Source organism: Balaenoptera musculus, chromosome 7 (genome assembly GCF_009873245.2).
Source record: "Balaenoptera musculus isolate JJ_BM4_2016_0621 chromosome 7, mBalMus1.pri.v3, whole genome shotgun sequence".
In the NCBI taxonomy this organism is placed as follows: domain Eukaryota; kingdom Metazoa; phylum Chordata; class Mammalia; order Artiodactyla; family Balaenopteridae; genus Balaenoptera; species Balaenoptera musculus.
This window is the reverse complement of record NC_045791.1, coordinates 105,371,438-105,397,840: the sequence shown is the minus strand read 5'-3', so window position 1 is coordinate 105,397,840 and position 26,403 is coordinate 105,371,438. Positions and strand designations below refer to the sequence as shown.

The window sequence follows — 26,403 nt, the reverse complement described above, 5'->3', positions numbered from 1 at the left end:
CACAGAGAAGACGGCAGGGCATATAAGTAAGGAGATCCAGGAGTCTTCGCTTTAGCACTGCACACCAGGGTACTTCTCACATGTAAAGTGAGGATGACTGTAACAGTACTTACCCTTACCGACCTCAGGAGACTGTGTGGTGGAAGGGGTTCAATGACTTACTGTAGATGAAGACATTCTGTAGAGCACTTTACGAATGTTGTTCTTATTACTGTCATTACTCTTTTTAAGGAACGGCAGACCCATGGAGAAGGTGAACCTAGAGCTTCCTAGGGCCTGGGGCAGTCAAACAACTAGTGGTCACACGTTTCATACAAGTGAGTCACGCTTCCTACCTAGTCTACTCCCCAGTGGGAAAGATAAGGATGGAAGACCACTTACAAGAGTGAGAGTGACTGTTTTGTGTCTAGAAAGACTAGTTGGAAAAACCTGTAAGGCTGGGAGGTGTTTTTGAGAAATATGTTTCTAAAAATTTCCCCAAAATGTGTTCCACTAAATATTACCAAAAAAGGATTTGGTGGTGAAATCAGTGTTGGGAACAGGCTTCCTCCCCCAGGCCTTCTTTGTGACCTTAACAATGAATTTCCAGTGAGGATATGGGATGCAGGATGTGCCGAATTTATTTAACAACAGAACCCCTTTTCCACAGAGCATCTATCAAAGGGTTTCATGAAACATACTTTGGGGATTAAACCCTCCAGCTGGGCATAATGTTATATGGGGACATGAATCATAAAAAGGGAAACAAGAGTATTTTGTTAACATTCGATCAACGGTAGGCAGCTGTTGGACATTTAGGAAAAAGGAGAAATCCATTTTTTAACCATGGCACTGAAACAGTATCACATTTTCCCTGAACCACCCTAATTCTAGCCCCTCAAGATCTACCAGCTATGCAACCTCACATTCCACAGTCACATACATTAAATCTACTTTTATTTTTTTTTCTAAAATGTGCTTTTTCTCTCTTTAATATCAGTCCAGGACCTCCACCTCCCCTTAAAAAAAAAAAAAACACCACCACACGCACACATACACACACCCCACCCTCCAACCAGGTGAAACTCCCCGGCGATCAGTCTATAACAAATATTGACACGAGGGGGAAAAAAAGCATGTTGAAATGTATTAGAATCAGAACCTGTACAAAAAAAAAAAAAAAATTAAAATATAACCTGAAACTGTTCAAGTTCAGAAAGGCTAGTCAAGTCCTTTTCTCTTGCCAGGAGAATGCCATCATCAGAGGGCTCTGGGTCACCAGCCAGGGAGGGTGGGAAGAAAGAAACAGAAGCAGCAACAGATCCTTCACCAGATAGAGGGGCCTCCACACCACCATCCCCACCACGGATGCAGCCGGGAAGAATTAAAGATCTCGGGAGAACGAGTGTTGGCAGACAGCCCCAGTGGGCAGCCGGGGCCTTCACACCAAAAACCAGTCTGAGTAGTCAGAGGCAGCAGGGAGCGAGGCCAGCGGAGAACACCAAGCCGGAAGAAACGTCCGCCACCCAGCAGACCCGCAGCGACCCCTACGGGTGCTCAGATTCCAGAGGTTAATCAGCCCGGTGCTCCCAACTAATGAGAGATTGGAGCTGGGCGTAAGAGGCTGAAAACCCGCAGGTTTAGTAAACATAGCCCAGCATCACATCCCTCCATGGCCTGATCTGAGCTGCCAACAAGGGATAAGGCAGGAGAGGGAAAACAAAGCATTTTGATACCTGGCTAGAGCGCCTGCACCATTGTGGGTACTCTGGCACATGGGGCTGGAGAAGGAGTGCCTCCCGTCACTCAGAGAGGGGCCTCCTTCGCAGCCATCCCTGTGGGCCAGTGAAAGCTGCTTCCAGCTTATGACCAGCCGTGACAAAATGACACGAAGCAAAAGAAAAACTGGGAGGGATACAAGCCCTTAGACAGAGACAAGAACCTCCTGGAGGGAAGCTGGGCAGTGTCTGGCCCTGTTGGGATGGCATCCGTGGAGCCCCTGAGTCTGAAGGGAGCAACTGGGGAAGAGGGAGTGGGAGAGGGAAGGGAGTTAACGGTTCTTCTGGAACAGTACCAATGTGGGGGGAGGCGCTGGTGAGGGGACGGGCAGGTCTGGAACTCATGGAAGGTAGAGAGGGGAGGAAATAGGCCCTTGGTGTCCCCTCCCCACCTGACCCAGGCCTGGTGAGTGCCAGCTGCCCCAGCCGGCCCTAGTGGCGGCTGGAGACCAGACCTTTCACTTTGGACATCTTCTTAGTGGGCTGCCTCTGCTCAGCGTGGGGGGGACACTCTCGTTCAGCCAGCTGTTGCTCCATCTCCTGAGCTGAGGAGGACGCGGTAGCTTTGAGTGTCTTCTTGATGTTGGTAACCTGGAGGGAGACACAGAACTGGTGTGGTCAGCTTGTAAGCGCCAGAAACTCACTGCAACTTGTTCTCGCTATAAGGGGGGCCACTCAGGGAAGAAGCCAGAATCCTCTGCAAGAAAATCTGAGATTATCTTCAGAATCTCAGATGGGAGAAACAAGCAGGGGCTGCTCGTGGAAGATACATGGAAATGAGTCAAGCAAAAAAGTGGAACTAATGCTTTCTTGGTTGAAAATGGGGAATAAGCCAAGTGGTAGTGGACCATTTGGCAAAAAGGTACAACACAGCAAGTGGAAGAAAGCACTGGTTAAAATGGCCATAGAAAAAGAAAGGGTGACACAAGATGCTATACTCAGCTCACTACTGTTCACATAAGAAACCACAGATATTTTCACCAGAACTTTGGGAATACAATTCCCAAATTCCCACGAGCCCTTCTTGAATAAGCAACTAGAGGATAAACTTCAGCCAACTAAGTGACAAATGACAAAAAATGTAGTAAAAGAAAAATGCGACCACAGTACTGTTTTCAGCATTCCTTCCTTCAATTAACAGAGAGGCTCCGAAATACTTAAGCAACTCCTAAACATATCCTATGCAATATCTGTGGACTGTTCTAGGATGAATGTTCTACCATTTTTTAATTAGTTCCCAGTTTGTTTTTCACTTATGTATGGTGCTCCTGTGAACAGCCCTCTATGTTTACCTTTGCATACTTTTGTGAACACCTGTGGAGGACATATTCCTAGAATTGAGCTTTCCACATCAAAGGGTTTACACATTTTACTTTAGTAACTATTGCTATACTGCCTTCTGAAGAATGATTGTACCAACTTGTCCTTCTACCAATTGTGTACTCCTGTGCCCGTATTTATACACATTCCCCAACACCAATTCTAATGGATTGTTCATGCCTTTGCCCTTCAGCTAGCTGAGGTGTACTGGTGCAGAGTGAGGTGTATGTTTGTCATAAGAAAGTAAAGGCGGGGATTTCCCTGGTGGTGCAGTGGTTAAGAATCTGCCTGCCAACGCAGGGGACACAGGTTTGAGCCCTGGTCTGGGAAGATCCCACATGCCGCAGAGCAACTAAGCCCGCGCGCCACAACTACTGAGCCTCCACTCTAGAGCCCAAGAGCCACAACTACTGAAGTCCACGTGCCTCGAGCCCATGCTACGCAACAAGAAGCCACTGCAATGAGAAGCCCGCGCACCACAACGAAGAGTAGCCCCCACTCGCCTCAACTAGAGAAAGCCCGCGTGCAGCAACGAAGACCCAACGCAGCCAAAAATAAACAAATAAAATTTTAAAATAAATAAATAAAAGAGATATTTGTTTTTGTTTTACTTCAGCGTATTTTGATGGCCTTGGGGGAGAGATTAAGAAATGTGATTTCTCCGTTATCACCGCTTTATAAAATAACACTCCAAGGTTTGTCCAGTTTGATATGTTTTCTAAGCATTCATTCAAATGCCTATTTACCTCCTCAAGCAGCTTTTTCTTACAGAAACTATCTCCCAGTAAGCTATTATTTCAGGTGCTCAGTGACCCTGGTAAGCCAGAAAAAGAAATGAGACTTACCCCAAGGAAAAACCTGGTTTGTTCTGCACTTCTGACACGCCACTCAAGACCCTGTACCTTCCTTCCCTTCCACAACATGTGCCCTCCACTAGAGCCACGCTAGTCCCCGGCCTTACACCCGGAAGCAGTCATTTCTTCTGTCTTGTTGCCTTTCCTGCACCCTGTTATTCCAGCCTGGACAAGCCTCCTCCTTCGCTAGCCACCTCTGACCCTACCTCTTCCACAAACCCGTCCTGACCACCAGCCTCCCCTCAACCTATGTTCCCTGGCAGCGCCCTCTCACTCTCGGATGGTGGCCTCCTGTGTGCTGTGTCTCCTCTGTGTTTCAGGGGTTCACATCTAGCTTCCAGTAAGACTACGTACTGAAAAAGTCGAGTCCTCCACAGTCAGGTAAACATGCCATAGGGAAAAAGAGGGCTTCTTGGGCAACTGTCTCTTAGCCTAAGAAATGAGGCCCTTTATCTTAAACAAGGCCTCAGCCTGGATGGTGGGAATGACGTGGCTCACAGTGGGTCCTATTATGGATATGTCGTGCTCAATCAATTTGATTGTTAGCATTTTAAACACAGGGAACTCACAAAGTAGACTGCTGAGCCAGTAACAGACTCTCATAGTTGAAGGGGAGTTAAGAGTCAACTAGCTTTTTGTAATAGCTGTGCAGGTCTACCTGCAGATAGCTCCTTCCGGGACCCAGGAGTGGCCACTCATGTAGGTCCACCAGTTAAGCCCGCCCGTCTCAGCTTCAAGAAACAATCCTGAGAAGTCTAACTCCTCTTTCACAGAGCTGCCCTTAAAACGATGACTAATATCCCGCAGACTTGTCTTCTTTGGCCTAAATGCCCCTGATCCTTCTAATTTTCTTCCTTGAGTAGTCTGGCTTGCAGGCCATCCCCATCCCATTACCCCAGATGACCTAGAGTTTGTCAAGCCCCTCAAATCATGGGCCTCAGGAATTTTCAGGTGGGACTGCGCCTGCTAACAAAATCACAGCCTAGTTCTACTAGAGACTTTAAATATTCAGGCAAAAGGAGAAAGAAGAGAGTCTTCGGGTAGGAAAACCTCTTTGAGCTATGGGGCAGGGCAAGGGAAGACAACAGAAGTAGAGTGCACAGTGGGGAAAGGGCTACATAGAAAAGAAGAACGGGGAGATGGAGAGAAGCACTCTCCAGGAAGCACCGAGAAGCACACTCTTGGTGCACTCCACAGCCAACAGGCTCAAGATCTGTCACTAACTTAACTCCTGGGGCATTTTCTACATAAAGAAAAACAGAGCTTACTTTGTCCAATTATGCTCTATTACCTACCTGACTGGAACACAGCCTATTTTGTGAATGCAGCAAGAACTACAGATTGACATTCCAGAGAACATCAGACTTATAAGCACACTGAAATATAAAGAAAAATACACTCCAAAATCAAATGTAAATGAGGAGGTGCTTTGTGGAGGTGATCATTACCACCCCTCCAGAGTATTTGCTCAGAGGTAATGAAACAGCTCATAATGTTATTGTTCTACCTCCTCCAGGTACGCTGGAATTGTAACTAATTATGTGTTATTTCTGTGAAAAACTAAAAGGAGAGAATATTCTTAGGCAGTTTGTGATAGGGCTGACTTCGTTAAGAGGGAAGACTCTTAAAGCTAATACTCATCGGAAGATAGCTGCTGTATAAGATTTTGGGAGAAAAACGTCAAGTTTTCCCCTCTGGGAACAAGCAATCTAACTTAAGGACAAACAAATGAAAGATCAACTCGGTTGAGAAAATGACTAAAAAAGTTAAGTCAAGAGTAATGGAAGCATAAATACAAGCAGAATAGGACAGAATTACAGCTGTGTTTGTGGTAGATCTGTTTTATTTCCAAGTCAACAAATACTTAGTGAGCACCTTCCATGTGCCTTCAGCTGGGGGACGGTCAGCATCCGACACATAGTAGCCAGATCATGCATTTGTGAATGGAAAAACTGTCAAGGCTCTGGGCTTTGACCATGCTCCCACTCTTCTCATACTTGTCTGTTCTAGATTTCCTAGAAGATTATTAAATTAGTAGACTGTTTTAATTGGTAGTGGAGGTGACCTTGGCGGTTTCCTCAAATTTCTTTCTCTCAAACTTAATCAAATCCTTACTGCCACCTGGTGGCAGCATCAGGCTCTGCCAGCAGGAGCAGCTGTGTTTTCCAGCAGTGGGCCGCTGAGAGCAAATCCAGGTGTGCTGGCTCTCATTTAATAACCATAATTTAAGGAGCCCACACTGTTGTCTACGTATTGGTCGTGCCTCAACATTAGGCAGTGCCTTCTTTCATCAGATGCCATTCGTTCTGGAAATAAACTTGAGCCATTCAAAATTCTAAAACTAGTATCATCCAGTTTTGCAAACGACCACAGTCAAGCCCACCACCTGCCACACAATTAGCAACAGCCCAAGCACAATGGGGCAGCCAGTAGCGATCAGGCTCCTCCTCCTGGGCCACCAACCAGGTTAAAGAGTGTTTCAGGCTATCCCAGGTCAGGTGGGCGTTTCGCCTCCAAATCTACTGTTTCCAGGGTTTGATGTACAGGGAAGAATCAGTGAATACTGTCCTACTTTGCTCAGACATCAATCCCAGGTCAGAGAAGAGAGCAAAATATTCAAGAGGGGGATCACAGAGCTTATTAGAGAAGCAGCAGGCTTACTTTCCTAATTGCATCTGTCTTTGATTAATGCTAAATTAAATATAGTTCACACTTCTTTGGCTAGAAGTAGAGTTAAAAATTTACAGTGGATGGAACATTCACAGAGTAGGTATGCATATATATACAGGGATGTGTGTATCTGAAATAAATGCACTCTAGTTCATGAAAGCAGAGTTCAGCAGTCCACTCACACTTATAGGGTGTGCCTGAAATACAAACACTCATTTGAGCACCTATTATGTGCTCATTAGGCATGGGACAAGGAGCTGGTCTTACAAAGACCAGGTTTTATTTTCAAGGAGTACATACAACAGAGTAGGGGAAATCTTCAAATTTTACGAATCCCCCTTAGAAAGGCACAACTACTTATTTCTTATGTTCCTTAGCTGTAACTCTGGGTCCCATTCTGCTACACTCTAGGATACCTGACTTCTAAAATTCATTAAATACCATTAATGCTTCAAGCTCCATCACGCCAGAAAAGGACTTTCAGTGCTAAAACTCTGATCTTCAGGGCTCCGAACAACTTGGGAGATGGCTCCACAGGCGTCCAGGCTAGAGGCAGACAAACGCCCATTAACTCAAGGGCTGGAGCCTGCGTCTCTCCCAGAGGCTAAAAGTGTCCCGAACAACCAGGCGTCTAACACCACAATCACACTTTTGTCTTCACTTGCATTTCATCCACCGAATTTTTTCCCTCTTTCAAGATGAAACATATCATGCATTTTAAAAGGTTACAACATACACATACAGATTAGAGAAGAATACAATGAACACTGTGCACCCACCACACAACTTAAGAGGCAGAGCAGCACCGGGGCCTTGAAGCCCCATGTGCCCCAGCCCAGCCGCATCCCTCCCTCTGCCCCGCCTGGTAACCACCATCCCTCCATCCATCTTTAAGACCCATCCCCAAACTCGTTTCTTTTGCTCTACAGCTGCAAAGTGCGTGTGAACTGAGGAATTACAACATTCTGCTCTCCGAGCCCACTCACCCTCTGGTGACCAGGGATCAGAAACGAGACGGACAGCACCAAGAGGAGGGCCTGGGTCGCACTCACCTCTACCCCAGCACCTCACCCAGTGCCCACCAGTGAGTGAGTGCTGTTTCATCTACGCCAAGATCACAAGACAAGGGACAAACAGGGATACCCTGGAGTGGGGACAGGCGTTCTCTTCCTCACCTCGGCCTCTACCTGCTGCTGAGTTCGGCTGTGGGTCTCCTTGTACTGGTTGGCTCTCAGAACTTGCTGCTCGATGCCCAGCAGGACTGCCTCGCAGCCATCACACCTATGTAAGAGATAACCAGCCCTGAGCCGCAGAAAAGCCTGGTAGTTGTCCCTCAGCCTCCCAAATCTCCCTCCCCGATTCCTTAGAGACTTCCCGTAACACTCCGTCTGCCAGGGCTCTTGCCCCTTCACTCCTTCCAAAAGACAGGTGTTTCTGAATACATAACACAGGGCATACGGAAACAAACATGGAGGATGTGGGTGGTTTCTTAGAATACAGCTTTAATTTCCAACCTTTGTATCCCATGGGAAAGCTTCACAGAATGTGCAATTAAAGGAATTAGGCGAGACTTCACAGGTGGCACTGATTAATCAGTTTTCTCAACAGAAAAAATTATTTTCTAAAAGCACCCTATTTTGAAGATTGCCCTTTTTCTCAGAAGTGTGTTACTTCCCAACTGCCACCCCCTCCTCATTATATCATTTTCCCCACTTTTTATTTTGAAAATTTTAATACATTAAAAAAAAAGTTGAAGGTATAGTACAATAAATAGCTACATACCCTCCACTTTAGAGTCAACAGTTGGGAACATTCTGCATATTTGTGGTGCCACTCTACATACCAATTCTGTTTCAAATCTAACTCCAATGCCTAAAAACAAGTTGTAAGAATTTGTACTAGTAAACATCCTGGAATGGCGGCTAGAATAGCCCCTCTGGGTGCAAACACATTGAAGCCAGACTACGGAGGTGAAAAACGGTGTCAGTCATCTCAAAAATGGAAAAAGACAGCCAACTTTAGTGGGACTGGAAACCTAGATGTTGTATGCCAGACCATTTGCATGTTAGGGGTGTTTTCTAAGTTTATTTCCCATTTAGTCTGACTTCACTGTTTTAAAATCTTTTGAAAGTTCCTGCTTGTGTCAGATGTTGTAAAGGGAAGGTGTCTGGAGTCACACTTGGGACAGAACCTGGGGTAAAGGGTGGGCAAGTACATGCCTGGGGATCCAATAGTAGCTGAAGTGAGGGAAACTTAGGGGGGGCTGTGGACCCCCAGAGGGTCAAAGATGGGCTGTACATCCCCGGATACACACCTCTAGAGGCTAAGCCAGAGAGTCAGCCTGTAGATCCCCGGATACGCACCTCTAGAGGCTAAGCCAGAGTCAGTCTGTTTAAAGACAAAATGAACCCCACCCCTCTGCACAAAGTCTGCCTACTCTGCTTCATGACCTCCAACGTGCCATGTGCCTGCCTGGGAACACACTCTCCTCACCTCCAATTATACTCTCACCCTGGCCCTCCTTCACAGCTCAGTCTTGAATAACGCCATAACAAATCCATGTAGAACGTGCGACAGCTCTTGCGAACATCAAATTCCATTAAAACAGAGTACGTGCAAATGTTCCACTTCCTTTTATATACCAGAATACGGTTATCAAATATTCTGTATATGAGTCTGTGTTCCAACTTAGAATAACCCATTCCTTGTCTTCAATATCCTTCACAATGTTTTACAAACACTAGCCCAACGTTACTGATGCTGAACATGGTTCTCTTATCCAAAGAATCTTACCAACACTAATTCCCAAGCTTGGTCAAACACTGAGGGTGAGTTTGCAAAGCACAGGATCAGTGTCACACAGCGAGGCTTCAGAGGCTCCACCTGCCAACTCTGGGCATTTTACAGCCTGCTACTAAATAGCCCCCAACTGCATAGGACAAGAACTATTTTACAACCATGGCACTAGGAGGCCTGAAGTGATTCCTACTGCCACACAGCTGTAGTCACAAATGCAGCCCCACTCCCTAGCTTGCTGTCCCAAGGCCCCAGCTCCCAGGCAGCCCCAGCTGATACCTGGAGACCACATTTCCCCAAACAGAGGCATAGAGGGCATGCTAGGTATCCCCTCCCTAAAGAGGGGGGCACCTCCTTCTTTGAGCCTCACCATTCATGCAAGGTCTTGACAATATTATTGATATCTCTCTTTCGGATGTCACGGCCAATGCAGAAATCCACTTCCAGCAGCTGGTTTCGCTGATCCAGCTTGCCCTGGATGATATCAGTGTAGACAGCCTCGATGATGAGGTCTTCCAGTTCCCGGAGATTCCGCATCTCCAGGTCCTTCAGCAGCACGGAGTAGGGGATACACTATAGATAAGGTACATGTGATGTTTACAAAAACCATTGCTAAACATTAAAGAAAATTCAGGTTATTACTCAGATAGCCAACATATGCCTCAGGGCTTTGGGAAATGCAGTCTAGTGGTAATTATTAACATCTATGGCAACAAGAGATGGATAAATGAGCTGTGAGACCTGTGGGATCCAAACAGGACCCACAGCATCTAGGAATGCGTTCTCCTCCATCCTCTGCCTCCTGGACTTTGTTCAGCTTCCAGCTTTCATGCTCTGAAGCATACTCTTAGAGATCCTAAAGACTCTTTCTAGAGGAGAAAGGGATATCCTCAGTATCTGGCACTCTGCTGCCTTTTGGAAGCTTGCAGAATTTGTATAAAACGCCAGATCATCAAAAGAAACTCCAAAGAATCTCAGACACTGGAGAGACAAACTGGCTGCTTGCCCAGCAGAGCACAATTAAAAAAACTTACAGGCTAACGCATCCACCTACAGGTGGCCAATGGATACTGCAAGCTCAGAGGTCATCCTGAAGTTTACATGTTTTCTTGGTCTCTTATAACCAATGTCAATTCCCCAACAGTAGTCCCGTAATGGACTGTACCAACATTCTGCATGACTCCAAGACAACTGGATATCTAAATATCCAGTTTTCTGTAAATCCTATGACACATCACTATTAGTTTGAAAATTAACACAGCAATCAAACCTGCAGAAACAGGAGGAAGATGTATGCGGAGAAGAGGGCAAACATACCTGGGGGGTTTTCTATGACTAAAGGTCTGAAATCCAGGGTTGGTACAGGGGCTTAGAATGACAGGTTGGACAAAGGATTAATCTCCGAAATATACAAGCAGCTCATGCAGCTCAATAGCAAAAAAACAAACAACCCAATCCAAAAATGGGCAGAAGACCTAAATAGACATTTCTCCAAAGAAGATACACAGATTGCCAACAAACACATGAAAGGATGCTCAACATCACTAATCATTAGAGAAATGCAAATCAAAACTACAATGAGTAATCACCCCACACCAGTCAGAATGGCCATCATCAAAGAATCTACAAACAGTAAATGCTGGAGAGGGTGTGGAGAAAAGGGAACCCTCTTGCACTGTTGGTGGGAATGTAAATTGATACAGCCACTATGGAGAACAGTATGGAGGTTCCTTAAAAAACTAAAAATAGAACTACCACACAACCCAGCAATCCCACTACTGGGCATATACCCTGAGAAAACCATAATTCAAAAACAGTCATGTACCACAATGTTCAATGCAGCTCTATTTACAATAGCCAGGACATGGAAGCAACCTAAGTGTCCATCAACAGATGAATGGATAAAGAAAATGTGGCAAATATATACAATGGAATATTACTCAGCCATAAAAAAGAAACGAAATTGAGTTATTTGTAGTGAGATGGATGGACCTAGAGACTGTCATACAGAGTGAAGTAAGTAAGAAAGAGAAAAACAAATACCATACGCTAACGCATATATATGGAATCTAAAAAAAAAAAAAAAAAAACCCTTCTGAAGAACCTAGGGGCAGGACAGGAATAAAGATGCAGAGGTAGAGAATGGACTTGAGGACACAGTGAGGGGGAAGGGTAAGCTGGGACGAAGTGAGAAAGTGGCATGGAAATATATACACTACCAAATGTAAAATAGATAGCTAGTGGGAAGCAGCCGCATAGCACAGGGAGATCAGCTCGGTGCTTTGTGACCACCTAGAGGGGTGGGATATGGAGGGTGGGAGGGAGACGCAAGAGGGAGGAGATATGGGGATATAAGTATATGTATAGCTGATTCACTTTGTTGTAGAGCAGAAACTAACACACCATTGTAAAGCAATTATACTCCAATAAAGATGTTAAAAAAAAAAAAAAGAATGACAGGTTGCAGAAACGAGGGGAAAAGTCACTCCTACTCTTTGCTACACTTGAGAAGTTCATGATCAGGACAAAAAAAAAATCCAGGTCCTCATTTCCTAACAAAATAGGCCTCCCACCTGAAATGCCCAGCTGAGAATCAGAAATTTGTGATTAGGTCAGATAAAATAATTTTAGCAAGTGAAACAGCAATCCAAGAAAAAATATACATCTCTCCAGCTCAATCACAGAGGGGAAATGCAAAAAGCAAACTTTTTCAAAGGCACAGCCCCATAAAAACTTAGACATTTAGGCTGGGATTGGGCAGAGAGCCAAAAATCAACTATAAATTAATCAAACCTGGATCTTCTTTGTTAATGGCTATGAGCAGTTGGTTGCACGTCTTCTTCTAAAAAGAAGAACTCAGAGATATAGTGGAGTGGTATCTTACAGAAGGTTAGGGTCAGAAGTTAGCATAGAAGGCAAAAATTCCAATTAGTATAATTAACCTTGAAAATCTCCAGAGGAAGGCAGCATATTAAAAAATCTATCTCTCAGTAAGTTCAACATAGCAAGTTTTTCCTCCAGCACGGGAACAGTTCACTGTGCACTGAGCAACAGCTGAAGCAGTTAACTTGCCTTGAGGTGCCTTGCTGTTTGAAAAATCTGTATCTTGAAACAGCAGTCTCCTTTAAGCATGGCAAAATGCTCACAGCACGTGGGGTACCACGGCATGCCAGAATTGAGACCTGCTGATTCACAATCACTCCTGGGCATACTTTTCCAAATGGAATGGTGAGTAATTATCTACACTATTTTAACTGTTATCTTTTTCTCTTTTGTCCTTTGCCAGGCAAATTTTATGCACTTATGATGCAACTCTACTGTGTGTAGCTGGGAGTTCCCACACTGATGCCAACGAGACACCTGCCTCGAGGCGAGGAGGAAGACAGGAAAGGGTGTGGACCGTACCTTCATCCTCGACGCCAAGCTCACGATGGTAAGGTGTTTCAGCTTGTTCTGCTGAGCTGTGCTCAGTTCTGGCAGGCTCTCCTTGTTGGCTGCTCAGTCCCACCCACCACAAAAATCAAGACACAAAATAAAATTAGGATTTCTTCATGGAATAAGCGCACCAACTCCCCACATCAAACCTACTACTGAATCACTGTCATGATTCTGCACTTATTCACTAGGCAAATGTTCCATAAGCACCTCCCATCTTCTCTGAAATACCATGTGCTTCCAAAGAAGACAAAACTGAATCTCTACACACAAGAAGCTTAGTCTCCTAAGAAGCCGGGCATGAGTGCACAAAACGATATGACAATTCTCTTACTGGAGTACTATTTTCAACATGTCTTCACTGAGCATCTCTTATGTGCAAGGCACTGTCTTAAGTGATTCAAGGGGAACAGACGGGCCTTGTCAGGGCTGCTACACTCCGCAACTCCAGGAGCACCAACTACCACCCAGAGTTGTGCAACTCACTGGTCCTGGACTTGTCCTCAGTCTTACCATCCAATGTTTCAACAGCTACAAATGCAAGAGAGCTACCAGAAGAAAGGTACAAACTACCAGAAGAGAACAAGAGGGTGAGGAGGAGGGGGAGAGGCAAAAAGGGAGAGAGAGGGGGAGAGAAAAAAGAGAGAGTGCAAGTGAGTGCAGTCACACTGGGGAACTGGGGAGGTACAGGAGACAAAAAGAAAGAAAGGTGGACTATGAGATGATCCTTGAAGGACAGGCAAAATTTTAGCAATAACAATAATAGCAACAGCAATGGCACCAGCCAAGGCAACATATACGGCAAGCTTTACTTAGTGTAAGTGCACACACAGATCCGTTATTCATCTATACACACATCCGGTTAGTCCTCACAACAGCCCCACAAGACAGATTCCAAATGTCTTAAATTCCTTATCCATAATGCTCGATTCCAAAAAGGTGAACCCACACTGCTTTTTTTCCCTTGAGCACCGTGCTGAAATTCATTTGGTGGTAATTCCTGACCTAAATTGAGTTAGGCTTTTTATCCCACTTGTTGTGAATATTCATTTGTTTTGCTGCAAAACTGTGAATGTGTTTGACTACCGGTGCTGCCCACACCTCTCAAGGGTGTTACATAAAAAAGTATATGCATCATATTACCTTTTTAAAGTCCCCAAAATTCTAAATTATGAAACATCTAGCCCAAGAAGTGCAGATAAGGGATTGTGGACCTTTTTATTACTCCCATTTTACAGATAAGGAGACTGAGGTACAGAAGATCATTTAATTTGCCAAAGAACACACAACTATTGAAGTCGACACAGAATATAATGCAAGAATCCTGGTTCCAGAGTCTGTAAAATGCTGCTCTTTAGTGACGATGGAAACAAAGGATACACTCATTGGAACAAAGTGAAGGTCAGAAAAAGCTGGCAAGTGGCAAACTGTCCAGTCTGGCAGCAGCACCAAGTAAGTAGAAGTGACCATGGAGAAAGAAAATGAGAAAAAAGGGGAAGTCGAGGACATAGTAGAGAAGACCCTGAGTCATACCACTAAAATAAACTGCCAGGCCTATGTCATATCACTAAAATAAACTAGGGAAGCCAGACAAAAATGGCTTGGGTGGAAGGTAAGTTAGTGTTTGGACATTCATGCACCGCATTCCTGACATTTAAGATTCTAATTTATCAATACAATGACTCAAATGATCTACAAAAGAGAATGGGGTAAGTAGATTACGGAGTATTCGATTATGGAATATTAAAAATGACTATAAAGACTTAAAACATGGATAAATGCCTATGAAATAAGTGAATAAAGCAAGATATAAAATTGTATACATAATCTAATTATACCTACATATCAGAAAGCATAAGCACAAGGAAGAAAAGTCCAGCACCATAATGCTAACAGTAGTTTAATGGTAGTACAAGTGACTTTTCTCCCTGTTTTCCAAACTTTCTTCAATATGATGATAGTATTTAGATAATATTTACAACGCTTAAATACTTTACAAAGTATTCTGACATTTCACAACACTCCAAGTGTTCTACAAACACCAGTCCTCAAGAATCTCATCTGGAAAATAAACAAGGGCTCTATTTATGGAGGAGCATAAACACAGTCTCCATTTACCCACTGGGAAATAAAACGCGGGAACGAAAGTCCTCATGGGAGGTCAGCTACAGAGCACAGTAAAATGAGAAACAGCCAGGTTAGGAAGTTCCCACCCCATGTTATATATATCCCAGACCTCAGTGACCCTCGTGAAGGCAACATATCCAGACAGAGCAACATAATTAAGAAAAGTCTTTGGAGGATCTTAACCAACTCACCTATGTAATCTGGGTATGTTCCATAGGCAAACAGGTTCAGCAACTGCAAATAAGCAGCATTACCTCCTTCTGCAAGCTGAGGAGGAAAAAAAAAAGCAGTTCACAGACCGAGCTACCAAGCACTGCAGTGTTCAGGAAGAGGGCAGGTGATCACGTGCCACAGTTCTGTACCGTTTTATCGCTTGATCCCTGAGGTCCCTTCCAACTCTTTGAGTCTTTGGGAAAAAATAAATAAGGTTATTAAGGCCCCAAGTTTAATTTTTCTTTCTCAGGAATACATGCTTTATACTGCACATCGCATGCCCAAGGAACTACTTTTGTCACACAGACGCATGCGCACACACACAAAGCAGCAAGCACTGGGAGCAGTTCAAGTTTTCTCAGGATTCCCTTACCACCAAAACAGACTGGAGGGACTTCCCTCGTGGCACAGTGGTTAAGAATCCGTCTGCCAATGCAGGGAACATGGGTTCAACCCCTGGTCTGGGAAGATCCCACATGCGGCGGAGCACTAAGCCCATGGGCCATAACTACTGAGCCTGCGCTCTAGAGCCCACACACAACAACTACTGAGCCCGGGCGCCTAGAGCGCGTGCTCCACAACAAGAGAAGCCACTGCAATGAGAAGCCCGCACACCGCAACGAAGAGTAGCCCCGCTTGCCACAACTAGGGAAAGCCCGTGCACAGCAACAAAGACCCAACACAGCCAAAAATAAATCAAATACATAAGTTAAAAAAAAAAACAGACTGGAGCAGCCTTGTCAATATACCAGCTTGGCGGGTACAGCACAAGTCACTATCAATCCAAACTGAAAAAAGTACAGGGTTGGCTCCAAGCTTCAGAACTACACGTGGACCGTGAATGCTGGAGATTAGCACAGCATAAGGTGTGACAGAACAGCCCAGCTGGGACAGGAAACCAGGATATCAGCCCCAAATAAAAATTATCATTAAAATTACTTATTTCTCGCTAATGCTAATGGCAAAGAGCCATCTGCAGAAAAAAAACGAAAGAGATACTGTTCTGCCAGGAACTGCTCTACTCTGCTCTGCTGCCAGATACCGTAACTGGGTGTTTCCCTTACTCACAAATATGTACCTGTTACTCTTCCAATTTACCAAACTCAATAAAGTCTAAACAAGAACCAAGTGGTATTCTGTGGACACCAACAATAATACCACTTGATTTTAACCATCTTTTAAAAAAAGGTTTCCAAAAACTACGTCTGTAATTTCTGACCACTGAAAGGCAGCTAGCTTATTCCCAGCTCACATATGGAAAAAAACAAACTATGGGAAGATAAGGGTGATTTGCTAAGCACCCCAATGAGAACTCTGGCATCCAAATACCCCAGCCTACTGTCTCAGGTTACCGAGAACCTCCTGAGGCCCTGAATCAGAAGTGGAAGAGACCATCAAATCCAGCCCCCACTTTTCAGACAGACGATTACAAAACTAGCCATAAAAGACTATTTTCTCTAAAGCAGACACTCCAAAATTTCTCCCACTGGCCTAAGTCAATAAGGTCTTTCTGGCTTTAATTTTCATCCATCTCCTCTTACCCAAACTTCCATGTGAAACAACCACTTGGCATATTCATTCAGGCTTTTCACAAACCTGAAGAAACACACTACCCTTTGGTCATCTCTTCTTTTGAAAAATGATGAGCTATCAAGCCATGAAAAGACAGGGAGGCAATTTAAATGCAATATTACTAAGTGAAAGAAGCCAAGCTGAAAAGGCTCCATAGGTATGATTCCAACTACACGACATTCTGGAAAAAGTAAAAAGATCAGTGGGTGCCAGGGATTAGAGGGGAGGAAGGGATGAAGAGGCAGAACAGAGGACTTTTAGGGTAGTGAAATACTCTGTATGATACTGTAATGGGACACGTCATTATACATTTGTCTAAACCCATAGACTATAAAACACCAAGTGTGAACCCTAATGTAAACTATGGTCTTTGGGTGATAATGACGTGCCAGTGTAGTTCCACACTGGTGGCGGATATTGGTAATGGGGCAGGCTATTCATGTATGAGAGCACAGGGTATATTAGAACTCTCTGTACCTTCCTCTCAACTTTGCTGTGAATCTAAAACTGCTCTAAAGAAATAAAGCCTATTTCAAAAAAACCTCAGTTTTCTTAAATTTCCCTCACAGGATTCCTTTTCTATCTCTGGTAATTAAATTTTTACTGAAAGCCTACTGTGTGTCAGGCTACATAATAAGCTCTAAGGAAACAATGGTGAGCACAACAGACCTTACCCTCACAGAGCTTACAGTCTAGCAAGCCAGCCTGACATTAAATAAAAATTTACAATGAAAAAATAAAACTAGGTCTTTCTGTTTCCAGCTGTTGCAGGGAGAGGAAATGATGCCACATCCACACATCTGTAATGGATGATCATGGGGAACTGCTCAAGTTTACTAACCAAGAGGAATAAGCAGATGTACAGGAGCAAGTCCAGTAACGTGAAGACCCATACTCCTTCTGCTACAACGGGCTGATTCACAGCAGGGCTACGGGCATGGAGCCGGCAGCCAATGGCAAAGGTGTCCTAGTGTCATGAAGAGAACTGGCCAGCAAAAGTCAGCCACCCCATATGTGTGGACCACCATCAACAAGAATGCCTGGGCGACGCTCAGTAGCATCGTGCACATGATCCTCAAGAACAAGTACTGCCCAGATCTGCACGTGGTGGCCGTCAGCAGAGCGGGCACCACCCTGGGCAGCCAGGAAGAAGCTGTGATGGTGAAGAGGAAGCCAACCCACCCCACCAAGAGCTCCTGAGCACATCCTCCAAAGTAAAAAAGATGTCACCAGACTTTTCGATCAATCAATATAAAAGTATCGATCAATAAATATAAAAATATCCAAAATGGGAAGTAGAGTTTGAAAAAGTATAGGTTGCTTTACACGTCTGTTCCACCTGGTTACTCTTCACCAGATCTTCTCATTTTTAAGGCACAACAACCAAAAGTGATACCCAAGGTTTTAAAAACAGCATCAAACAAGCAAACAAAGCAAAGGGACTACTTCCCAGCTTTTCATGTCATATCTTTTTTACACACCTTCTTCAGCACAACACTGCCCTTTTCACAGGAACAATATATTCTTTTTTTTTTAATAAATTTATTTATTTTATTTATTTTTATTTTTGGCTGCTTTGGGTCTTCGTTGCTGCACGCAGGCTTTCTCTAGTTGTGGTGAGCGGGGGCTACTCTTCATTGCAGCGCACAGGCTTCTCGTTGCGGTGGCTTCTCTTGTTGCAAAGCACGGGATCTAGGCACGCTGGCTTCAGCAATTCTGGCACGTGGGCTCAGTAGTTGTGGCTCATGGGCTCTAGAGCACAGGCTCAGTAGTTGTGGCACACAGGCTTAGTTGCTCTGTGGCATGTGGGATCTTCCTGGACCAGGGCTCGAACCCATGTCCCCTGCACTGGCAGGCGGATTCTTAACCACTGTGCCTCCAGGGAAGCCCAACAATATATTCTTTATTCATGCCCATCTCATGTTCAATAACAAACATTTTCTGCTATGTATGTACCTGACCAATTTTCAATGTCTATATTTGCACTGGAGGTTTTTTGTCCCTAAGAATGACTGAAACTACCCCTGTTAAACATCAGTCCATGCTTATACTCTACTTTTCTAATTTATTAGGTTCAGTTGGATTTTTCCCCTTTCAAATTACTAGCAACCCAATCTAAATTTGCCCCAAATTCAGATGAAAATATTGACCAGAAGGAGCCCAGGACATCATCCTTGCTCTCTTCCCCTGCCTCACCAATTCCTCAAAAGGATATCTCATGGGTCCACAATGCTTCAGCACTGAAATTCCTTGGAAACCTGGAGAATCACAGGAAGGTTGAGAACAAAGAAGATAGAAAAATTGTTTAGAAACTGCTCTTACCTCCTGCACATTGGCCAGCTCCAGCAGTTCTCCGAAGACATATACTCCAGGAGCCTCCAAAACTTGGCTTATAAGAGCAGTGAGGGCTGAGCCACTGGTACCTTTGGCTAGTAAGATAAACTGTTCCAGGAGGTTACTTGAAGGTTTCTGTTCACCTGCCATTCTCTGGTCTTGAGATCTGTCCAAAGAAAAGTATTTCAGTCATTATTCCTTCTCCTTTGCAAAGTCTATACCTATTTAATGCTGGATCAGACATCAGAATACCTTAATTTTACAGTATTCAAAAAGAAAAAAACAGCTCCTGAGTCCAGATCTCACTTTGTGAGATGGGTAGCGTTTAACTGGGAGTTAAAGGGATTTTGTCCTTATTCTGAGGTTTGAAACACATTTAGTAAAAGCCACTTCATTCCATCTGGCCCTTTGCCAAAGGCAGCACCTTCTAAGCCCTTAAACCTAACCAGGACCTAAAGAAACACACAGGAGTATCTCAGTAGGTGTCGTATATCTACCTCATTTTTAGACTCTGGTTAAGAAGCAGAGAATCTTGCCAAAACACAGAGGCAGCAGATGTAAGCAAAAGCAATCAGTTACAGCTTCGGTGTGTCATTAGAATCCCACCTACAGTCAGATACAGATAAGGAAGGACAAAAAGCAGACAAGAAAGATGACCCATTTATCAAATAAGTCATTGATCAGATAGAAAAAGGGGGAAATCATCTTGAAAGATAAGCAGCAACATATTCAAACTAAGAAAATACACACATACATGCTGTGTAATTCCATGAGGAAAATCCCTTTATTTGGCCTCCTACTGATATGTGACATTTTACCAAACACGACTTCAGAATTTGTACAAAATCTCAAGAAAACAATAAAAAGGTTTGAGAAAACAATGAAGATATAGTATTACCATCCTGAAGACATTAGGACAGGAGGGTCCCTCAACTGTATAATCTACTTACTACAAGCTGGGTGTGTGAACACACACACTGCGTATCTATTCTACAGGAGTTCTCCATGAGAAAAGATTACTCCTCCAAAAATGATATATACTGGGCAGTGTGACAAAATGAAGAAGTATAGTAGAGTGAAAAAGACAATAAATCAAAAAAGGTTAGCTTCGTGCAAGAGAAACTAAGTTTTCCTTTGGAGGCAGGCACCAAGAGTGGCAGCCCTTTCACAGTATTACAAAAGCAAGTATGTCTTCATCCAGGGTTACCTAAGAAGGTCTTGTCGGAAACAGCAAAAATGAAGTGCTAGGGAATAAAGGTTGCTGAGGGAAGGGGAAACTGGGGGGAGAGGGTAGGAAGGAGATGCCGGGGGAAGGTGATGGTTAGGAGAGGAAAAACAAAAACCTCGCTTCCAAGTGGACACGTGCGAAGACATTGAATGACAGGGCGTGGAGATGGAGAAGGGACAGAAAAACGGACAGAACTTCGGTCCCTCAAAAAAAACCTCGGCCTAAGGAGCAAAGCCCGCGGGGGCAAAGAGATGAGGAGGCGCCGATAATCGCTTTCTTCTGGAGTGGGAGAGCCTGAGGAGGCGGCTAGGAACTCAGGGGAGATGAATTCCCGTCCTAGGGGGAGGCGCTATTTTGATGGACGGCAGAGGGGCCAAGCCTTTACGGGTGGGGAAGCGAGAGCAACCGCGGTGCGGATGCTGAGACTCGCGGACTGGGGTGGACTTCAGGGCGGGTGGCGTGTTCCAAGCAGAGCCGCGAGTGCAGGGGGATGAGCCGCGGGTCGCGCTCCCTGGAGCGGGGGCGGGGCGGTGTGGCCGAGGGCTTTTCGCACGGCTGGCGCTAAGCCTGACGGCCCAGACGAATCTGGCACGCCGGGCCCCACCCTCTCGCCGGCCCCTACCTGTCCTCGCCGCCTCTCCGTCCTGTCGGTCGCTGGCTTGGCCTCCCGGCGCCTGCCCGCAGGTTGTCAAGCATCCATGATCAACCCGGCGTCCGACGCTTTTCTGCCTCCGCCGACCCGTTGCCCTTCCGGCTCCCCCGGAAGCCTCCCGCCGCTGCACTCGAGTTCCGCCCACACTAGGTTCCCCCGCCGCGTTTGCAGCCTCAGACCTCCAGTGCGGCCCCGGCCGGGGAAAGTGGGTCCCGAGCCGGGCTGTAGCCCAGGACAGGGTGGGGGCCCTGAGGAGAGGAATATAGCCTAGGCAGTACTTGGCCCCCCAACCATCGCCATCACCATCCTGGGCCCTAAATCCATCCTCTTTGGCGGAGCTTTACCCTCAGAAGTTCCGTAGGGCGACTGTGGCTACCCTCGGGGTACAGAGACATACTAAGCCTAGTAACTACCGTTTACTGAGCGTTTTTCTATGTGCCAGGTGCTGTACATTGTCTCACTGAATTCTCATAATAACTCTAGGCCTGTAATATTATTCCCATTTTTCAGGTGACATAACTAAGCCTAAAAATCCAAAAGCCAGGGACTTCCCTGGTGGCGCAGTGGTTAAGAATCTACCTGCCCATGCAGGGGACACAGGTTCAAACCCTGGTCCGGAAAGGTCCCACAGATCATGGAGTAACTAAGCCTGTGAGCCACAACTACTGAGACCGCGTGCCACAATTACTGAAGCCTGTGCACCTAGAGCCCGTGCTCCACAACAAGAAAAGGCACCACAATGAGAAGCCCTCACACCGCAAAGAAGAGTAGCTCCCACTCGCTGCAACTAGAGAAAGCCCTCGCGCAGCAACAAAGACCCAACACAGCCATTAATTAATTAATTAATTAATTATTTAAAAAATCCAAAAGCCGCTAAGTATCAAAGTCTGCTTTGAGGGCTTCCCTGGTGGTGCGGTGGTTAAGAATCCACCTGCCAATTCAGGGCACACGGGTTCGAGCCCCGGTCCAGGAAGATCCCACATGCCGCAAAGCAACTAAGCCCATGCGCCACAGCTACTGAGCCTGCGCCCTAGAGCCCGCCAGCCACCACTGCTGAGCCCACGTGCCACAACTGCTGAAGCCCGCACACCTAGAGCCCACCAGCCACCACTGCTGAGCCCACGTGCCACAACTACTGAAGCCCGCGCACCGCAACAAAGAGTAGCCCCTGCTCGCTGCAGCTAGAGAAGGCCCGCGCGCAGCAACCAAGACCCAACTCAGCCAAAAATAATTTAAAAAAAAAAAAAAAAAAAGTCTGCTTTGAAACCCAGGCTATCTGAAGCCAAAGACCATGTTCTTCATCTTTATTCAGAAAATATTTTAAAATAAGCAGAAGATGGATTGAGCCAACAATGGTTCTGTGACCAAAATGACATTCGTGGCGTTGCATTTGGTACTTACCAACTCCCCTGGAAGATGGATAAGAATGCCACGTAACTGAACACTTAGGCTGGTTCCTTTAAAGCGTATACCACAGACTTTCAGGTCTTGAAGATGAGAAAAAAAAACCCTGTTTACCTTTCGTGCATTCGAGTGCAGAAATTAGATGCAAAGGAGCCGAGCACCAACACATTCATTTATTTTAAAAATTTCTTTAGCACGTATTATGTTCTAGAAGTTTATATGAAGATAAGACAAGGTCCTTGCCCTCAAAAAGCTTCAGTGTGTTAAATGCTATGTGAGAGAGATGACAACACTTTGGAAGCACACAAGAGAATGTGTTGGGGAAGAGAAAGTGGGCATCTTATGGGCAAAAACGGGAAGAAAAGAGGGCAGTGACCATAGTCACAGAGGCCTGCACTGTGCAGCATATACTAATGCAGAGAAGAAACCCACAGTGACTGGAACCCAGGGTTCAAGGGTAAGAAATGAGGGCTACAGAGCTGGAGTCAGGTCATCAAGTTTCTTGGAAACCACATGCACAGCCCTATACTCAGTAAAAACCTAAATACAGCAAAGTTCCTACCTGGGAGAGCTCAAGGTTCCTGGGAGAGACAGGTCCATCTGGCTAGGACAGATGATGCCACAAGGAGCCCCAGGGGTACAGATAAGGCTCTCCTGGCTGTGTCCTGGAGAGGGGTGATTTAAGGAAGGCTTCTGGAGGAAATGAGGCTTGAGTTGAGCCTGGAAGAATGAGCAAGCAAATCAGAAAGAATACTAGCCATGTAAAAGAGTTTGTTTGTTTGTTTAACCTTAAGGGCACTGGGGAGCTATTTAGGGTTTTTAAGCTGTGGAGGGGTCTGAATAATTGCCATTTTGGACACTAGCTGCTATAGGAATGGATTGGATGTGGAGAGAACTGGAGGCTGGGAAACGCTTGAGGTGACTGATGTATTCCAGTTAAGAGATTGTGAGATCTTGAACAAAGGTAGCTGCAGCTGGGCATGAAATAGAAGGGTCAGTGTTGGAGACATTTAGATACCTTAGAATCTATCAGACCTGGTGACCAGTTGAATGCAGGGATAGAGAAGGAAGATATCACCCAGGATTCTGGCTGGGGAGGCCAGAGCTGTCTGGAGGTGGTGTTAGAGAACGGGGCTGCAGAGGAGAACGAGCAAATTTGGTGGTGGAAGGAGAACAACTAAGTTCTGTTTAAGTTCATAAATATTCCAGCTGTGCCTCCACGTCCTCTAGAATAATGTCCAGACTCCAAGGCTGAAGTTAAAGCCCTTCTCAGTATGCCTCCCTCCTACCTATCCAGCTTTGTCTCGCCCCACCTCATTAGAGCCCAAACTCCATGCCTTTCCGGCCTAACAGGACTCACACCTTCCCTCCCTGACACCAGGGCCTATGCTCAAACTTGCTCTCTCTTCCTTTTCGCAGTGCTCTTCCCTCATATTTGTCTGTTAAAATTCCACCAACCATGTAGGCAAAGATTTAAACAATGCAAAAAGCACTAATCATAAAAAGGAAGCATTGAACTATGGCACTTGATTAAAATTAAGAATTTCTCTTCTCAGAAGACACCAGTACAAGACTAAAGAGGCAAGCCACAGACTTGGAAAAGATATCTACAAAGCATGTATCGGACAAGGAACTCCATATCCAGACTATATAAAGGACAACAAATCAATAAGATAATTAGCCCAATTAAGAAAGTGGGCAAAAGACTTGAACAGGCACTTCACAAAAGAGGACATCAAGTAGCCAACAAGCATATGACAAAGGCTCAACACCAAAGACAATGTAAATGAAAATTATAATGAGATACCACATTTAGCCAAAATGGCTAATATTTTAAAAACTGACACCACCCTCTATTGCCAAGGGTAAGAGTCAACTAGAACTCTCTTATGTTGCTGGTGAAGGTGAAAATTGGTACAAACATTTTGGAAAACTGGCAATATCTACTATTGCTGATCGTATGCCCTCCACACAAGCCAGCAACTCCTCTCCTAGAAATAAATGCATGAGTCCACAAAAAGAAACATTTAAGAATGTTCATTGCAGCTTCGTTAATAAAAGCCAGAAACTGGTAAATGAAAACCTAAATGCCCATGAACAGTAGAGAAGATAAATGGTGCTACATACATACAGTGGAATACTACTTAGCAATTAAAAAAAAAAAAGCTACTGCTACATACAACATGGATGAATCTCACAAAAATATTGATGAACGAAAAAGGCCAGACTCATATTGTACTTACTGTATGATTACATTTAAATGAAATTCAAGAACAGCAAAATTGATCTATGGTAATAGAAGTCAGAAGAGTGGTTATCAGGATGGAAGGATGCAGCACTAACTGGGAAGGGTGCTGGAAATGTTCAATATCTGGATTTGGGGGTTGGTGACCGGTGTATACATATGCAAAAACTGTGCTCTTGCTGTATGTGTTACACTTCATTAACAAAAAAGATTTACAGATAAAAATTTTTAACACAGAAAAAAATCCTACCCATGCCACCTCCTCCATCAAGTTTTGCCAGCTGAAATATATCTTTCCATGGGGGCCTCTGTAGCATTCTAATATCCTTTCTTTTGTGCCACTCATCACAGTTCATCTTGAATTTCAGTGGAGTCTCTTTATTTCCCTAACTAGATGGTTATCTTGCTTGTGGCAGTGACCATGCCTTTCACCTTCTACCAACAGAGAGTCTGGCAAATAACAAAAGCTGAAAAAGGTGTTTGTTGAATTACATGGAAAGAGAACTTGGGTGGGTGCCCAGATAGGCAAAAGGGGTACAGGAAGAGGAAGGAAGGCCTAGGAAAAGAGATAGCAGATCTCCAAGGAAACCTTAGCTTACGCTACAGTTTTACCTCGTTTCTGAAATCATATTAAATGTCACCTTGAGTAACAAAGAACAAATCAAAATACCAAGTCTTACCTAGACTGAGGATAAACAAACATTGCACTCCTTCACTTGCAGGAAAGCCACCAAATAAATGCTTACCTAATGTCGACTTAAGAAAAACGCACAACCTAAAAGTTGCGAGTTATGTTTTATTTGGGGACCTTACTGAGGACTATAGCCCAGGAGACAGCCTCTCAGATAGCTCTGAGGAACTGCTCCGAAGAGGTAACAGAGGAACCAGGATACAAAGGAGTTTTTGCTGAAAAGAAAATATGTAATTGAACATCAGAAGATTACTGCTAATCAAAAAACAGACATCTCAGATAAATGATTTTAGTGCTTTTCTATGTATGGGAAGATGCAAGTGTCTGAGCTCATTGAAATTATTCCTTAGATATGCATCTTAACTATCTGGGGCAAGTACCCTGTTTTTCTCCATCCTGAATTCCCCTCTGGGCCCATCTTCAAGGGTGGCTTCAGTGGCTGATGGCTTGATGGTGGCCAAAATTTGTTGTTGTTTACTGGAATGGCAGGCAACATTGTTTACTGAAATGGCAGACAACACCTCTGGGTGTTTCAACGTTGATGGGAAGACTTCACCAAGGAAAGATCGCATAGCCATGCTGCTAAAAATATCATCACCCTAGTGTAGTGCAAAAAGCCCAGGCTGCAGGAGACTTAGAGCCGAATTCTAACTCTGCCTCAACTTGCTGTGATCCCTCAACAATCTCTTTGCCTCTCTGGGCCTCAGTTTCTTCATATGTAAAAATAACAGGGGTTGGATTAGCAAATTCTCTGAAGTCTGACTGTACTGATATTCTGAGCATACAATCGATATCTCTCTCAGTCCAACGCAGGAGTACACCAGAAACCCCTGCAAAACACCTCAACGGCGCCCCAGGCCAACGAACAAGTACGACTTGAAGAAGTCATTTTGTGATATTATCTTTCATAATTTAATCAGTGTTTGTATTTGTTGTTTCATCCTTACCATGATTTGCAGGAGATTTCTGAGTTCCATGCAAATAGAAGTTACCTCTCTGTGGGCTGTCATCTCTTGAGGCTGAAGAGGATCTTCCCGCCTGCTTTCAAGTCTAGGGATTCAGAAACCACGAAACCTACAAGCAGGTTCATGAACTTGCGCGCACT

At 44.7% G+C, this 26,403-nt stretch overlaps 1 protein-coding gene and 1 pseudogene across 2 annotated transcripts; one reads left to right on the top strand and one right to left on the bottom strand.

Moving 5' to 3' along the window:
• Window positions 1–604: 604 nt before the first annotated feature.
• On the bottom strand, window positions 605–26,403 carry COPS7B (COP9 signalosome subunit 7B). 2 transcript variants are annotated; one of them, XM_036858798.1, is made up of 8 exons: window positions 26,246–26,403; window positions 22,925–23,082; window positions 19,067–19,244; window positions 15,151–15,226; window positions 12,803–12,891; window positions 9,768–9,970; window positions 7,777–7,882; window positions 605–2,348 (listed from the first exon to the last, which is right to left on the bottom strand). In XM_036858798.1, exons 1-8 carry the CDS (start codon window positions 26,306–26,308, stop codon window positions 2,190–2,192), a joined length of 1,032 nt encoding a protein of 343 aa, XP_036714693.1. In that variant the 5' UTR covers window positions 26,309–26,403; the 3' UTR covers window positions 605–2,189. The 2 variants fall into 2 exon arrangements, with proteins under 2 accessions (XP_036714693.1, XP_036714694.1); XM_036858799.1 differs by lacking the exons at window positions 22,925–23,082; window positions 26,246–26,403 and adding an exon at window positions 20,929–21,042.
• Window positions 17,125–18,229, top strand: LOC118897769 (annotated as a pseudogene).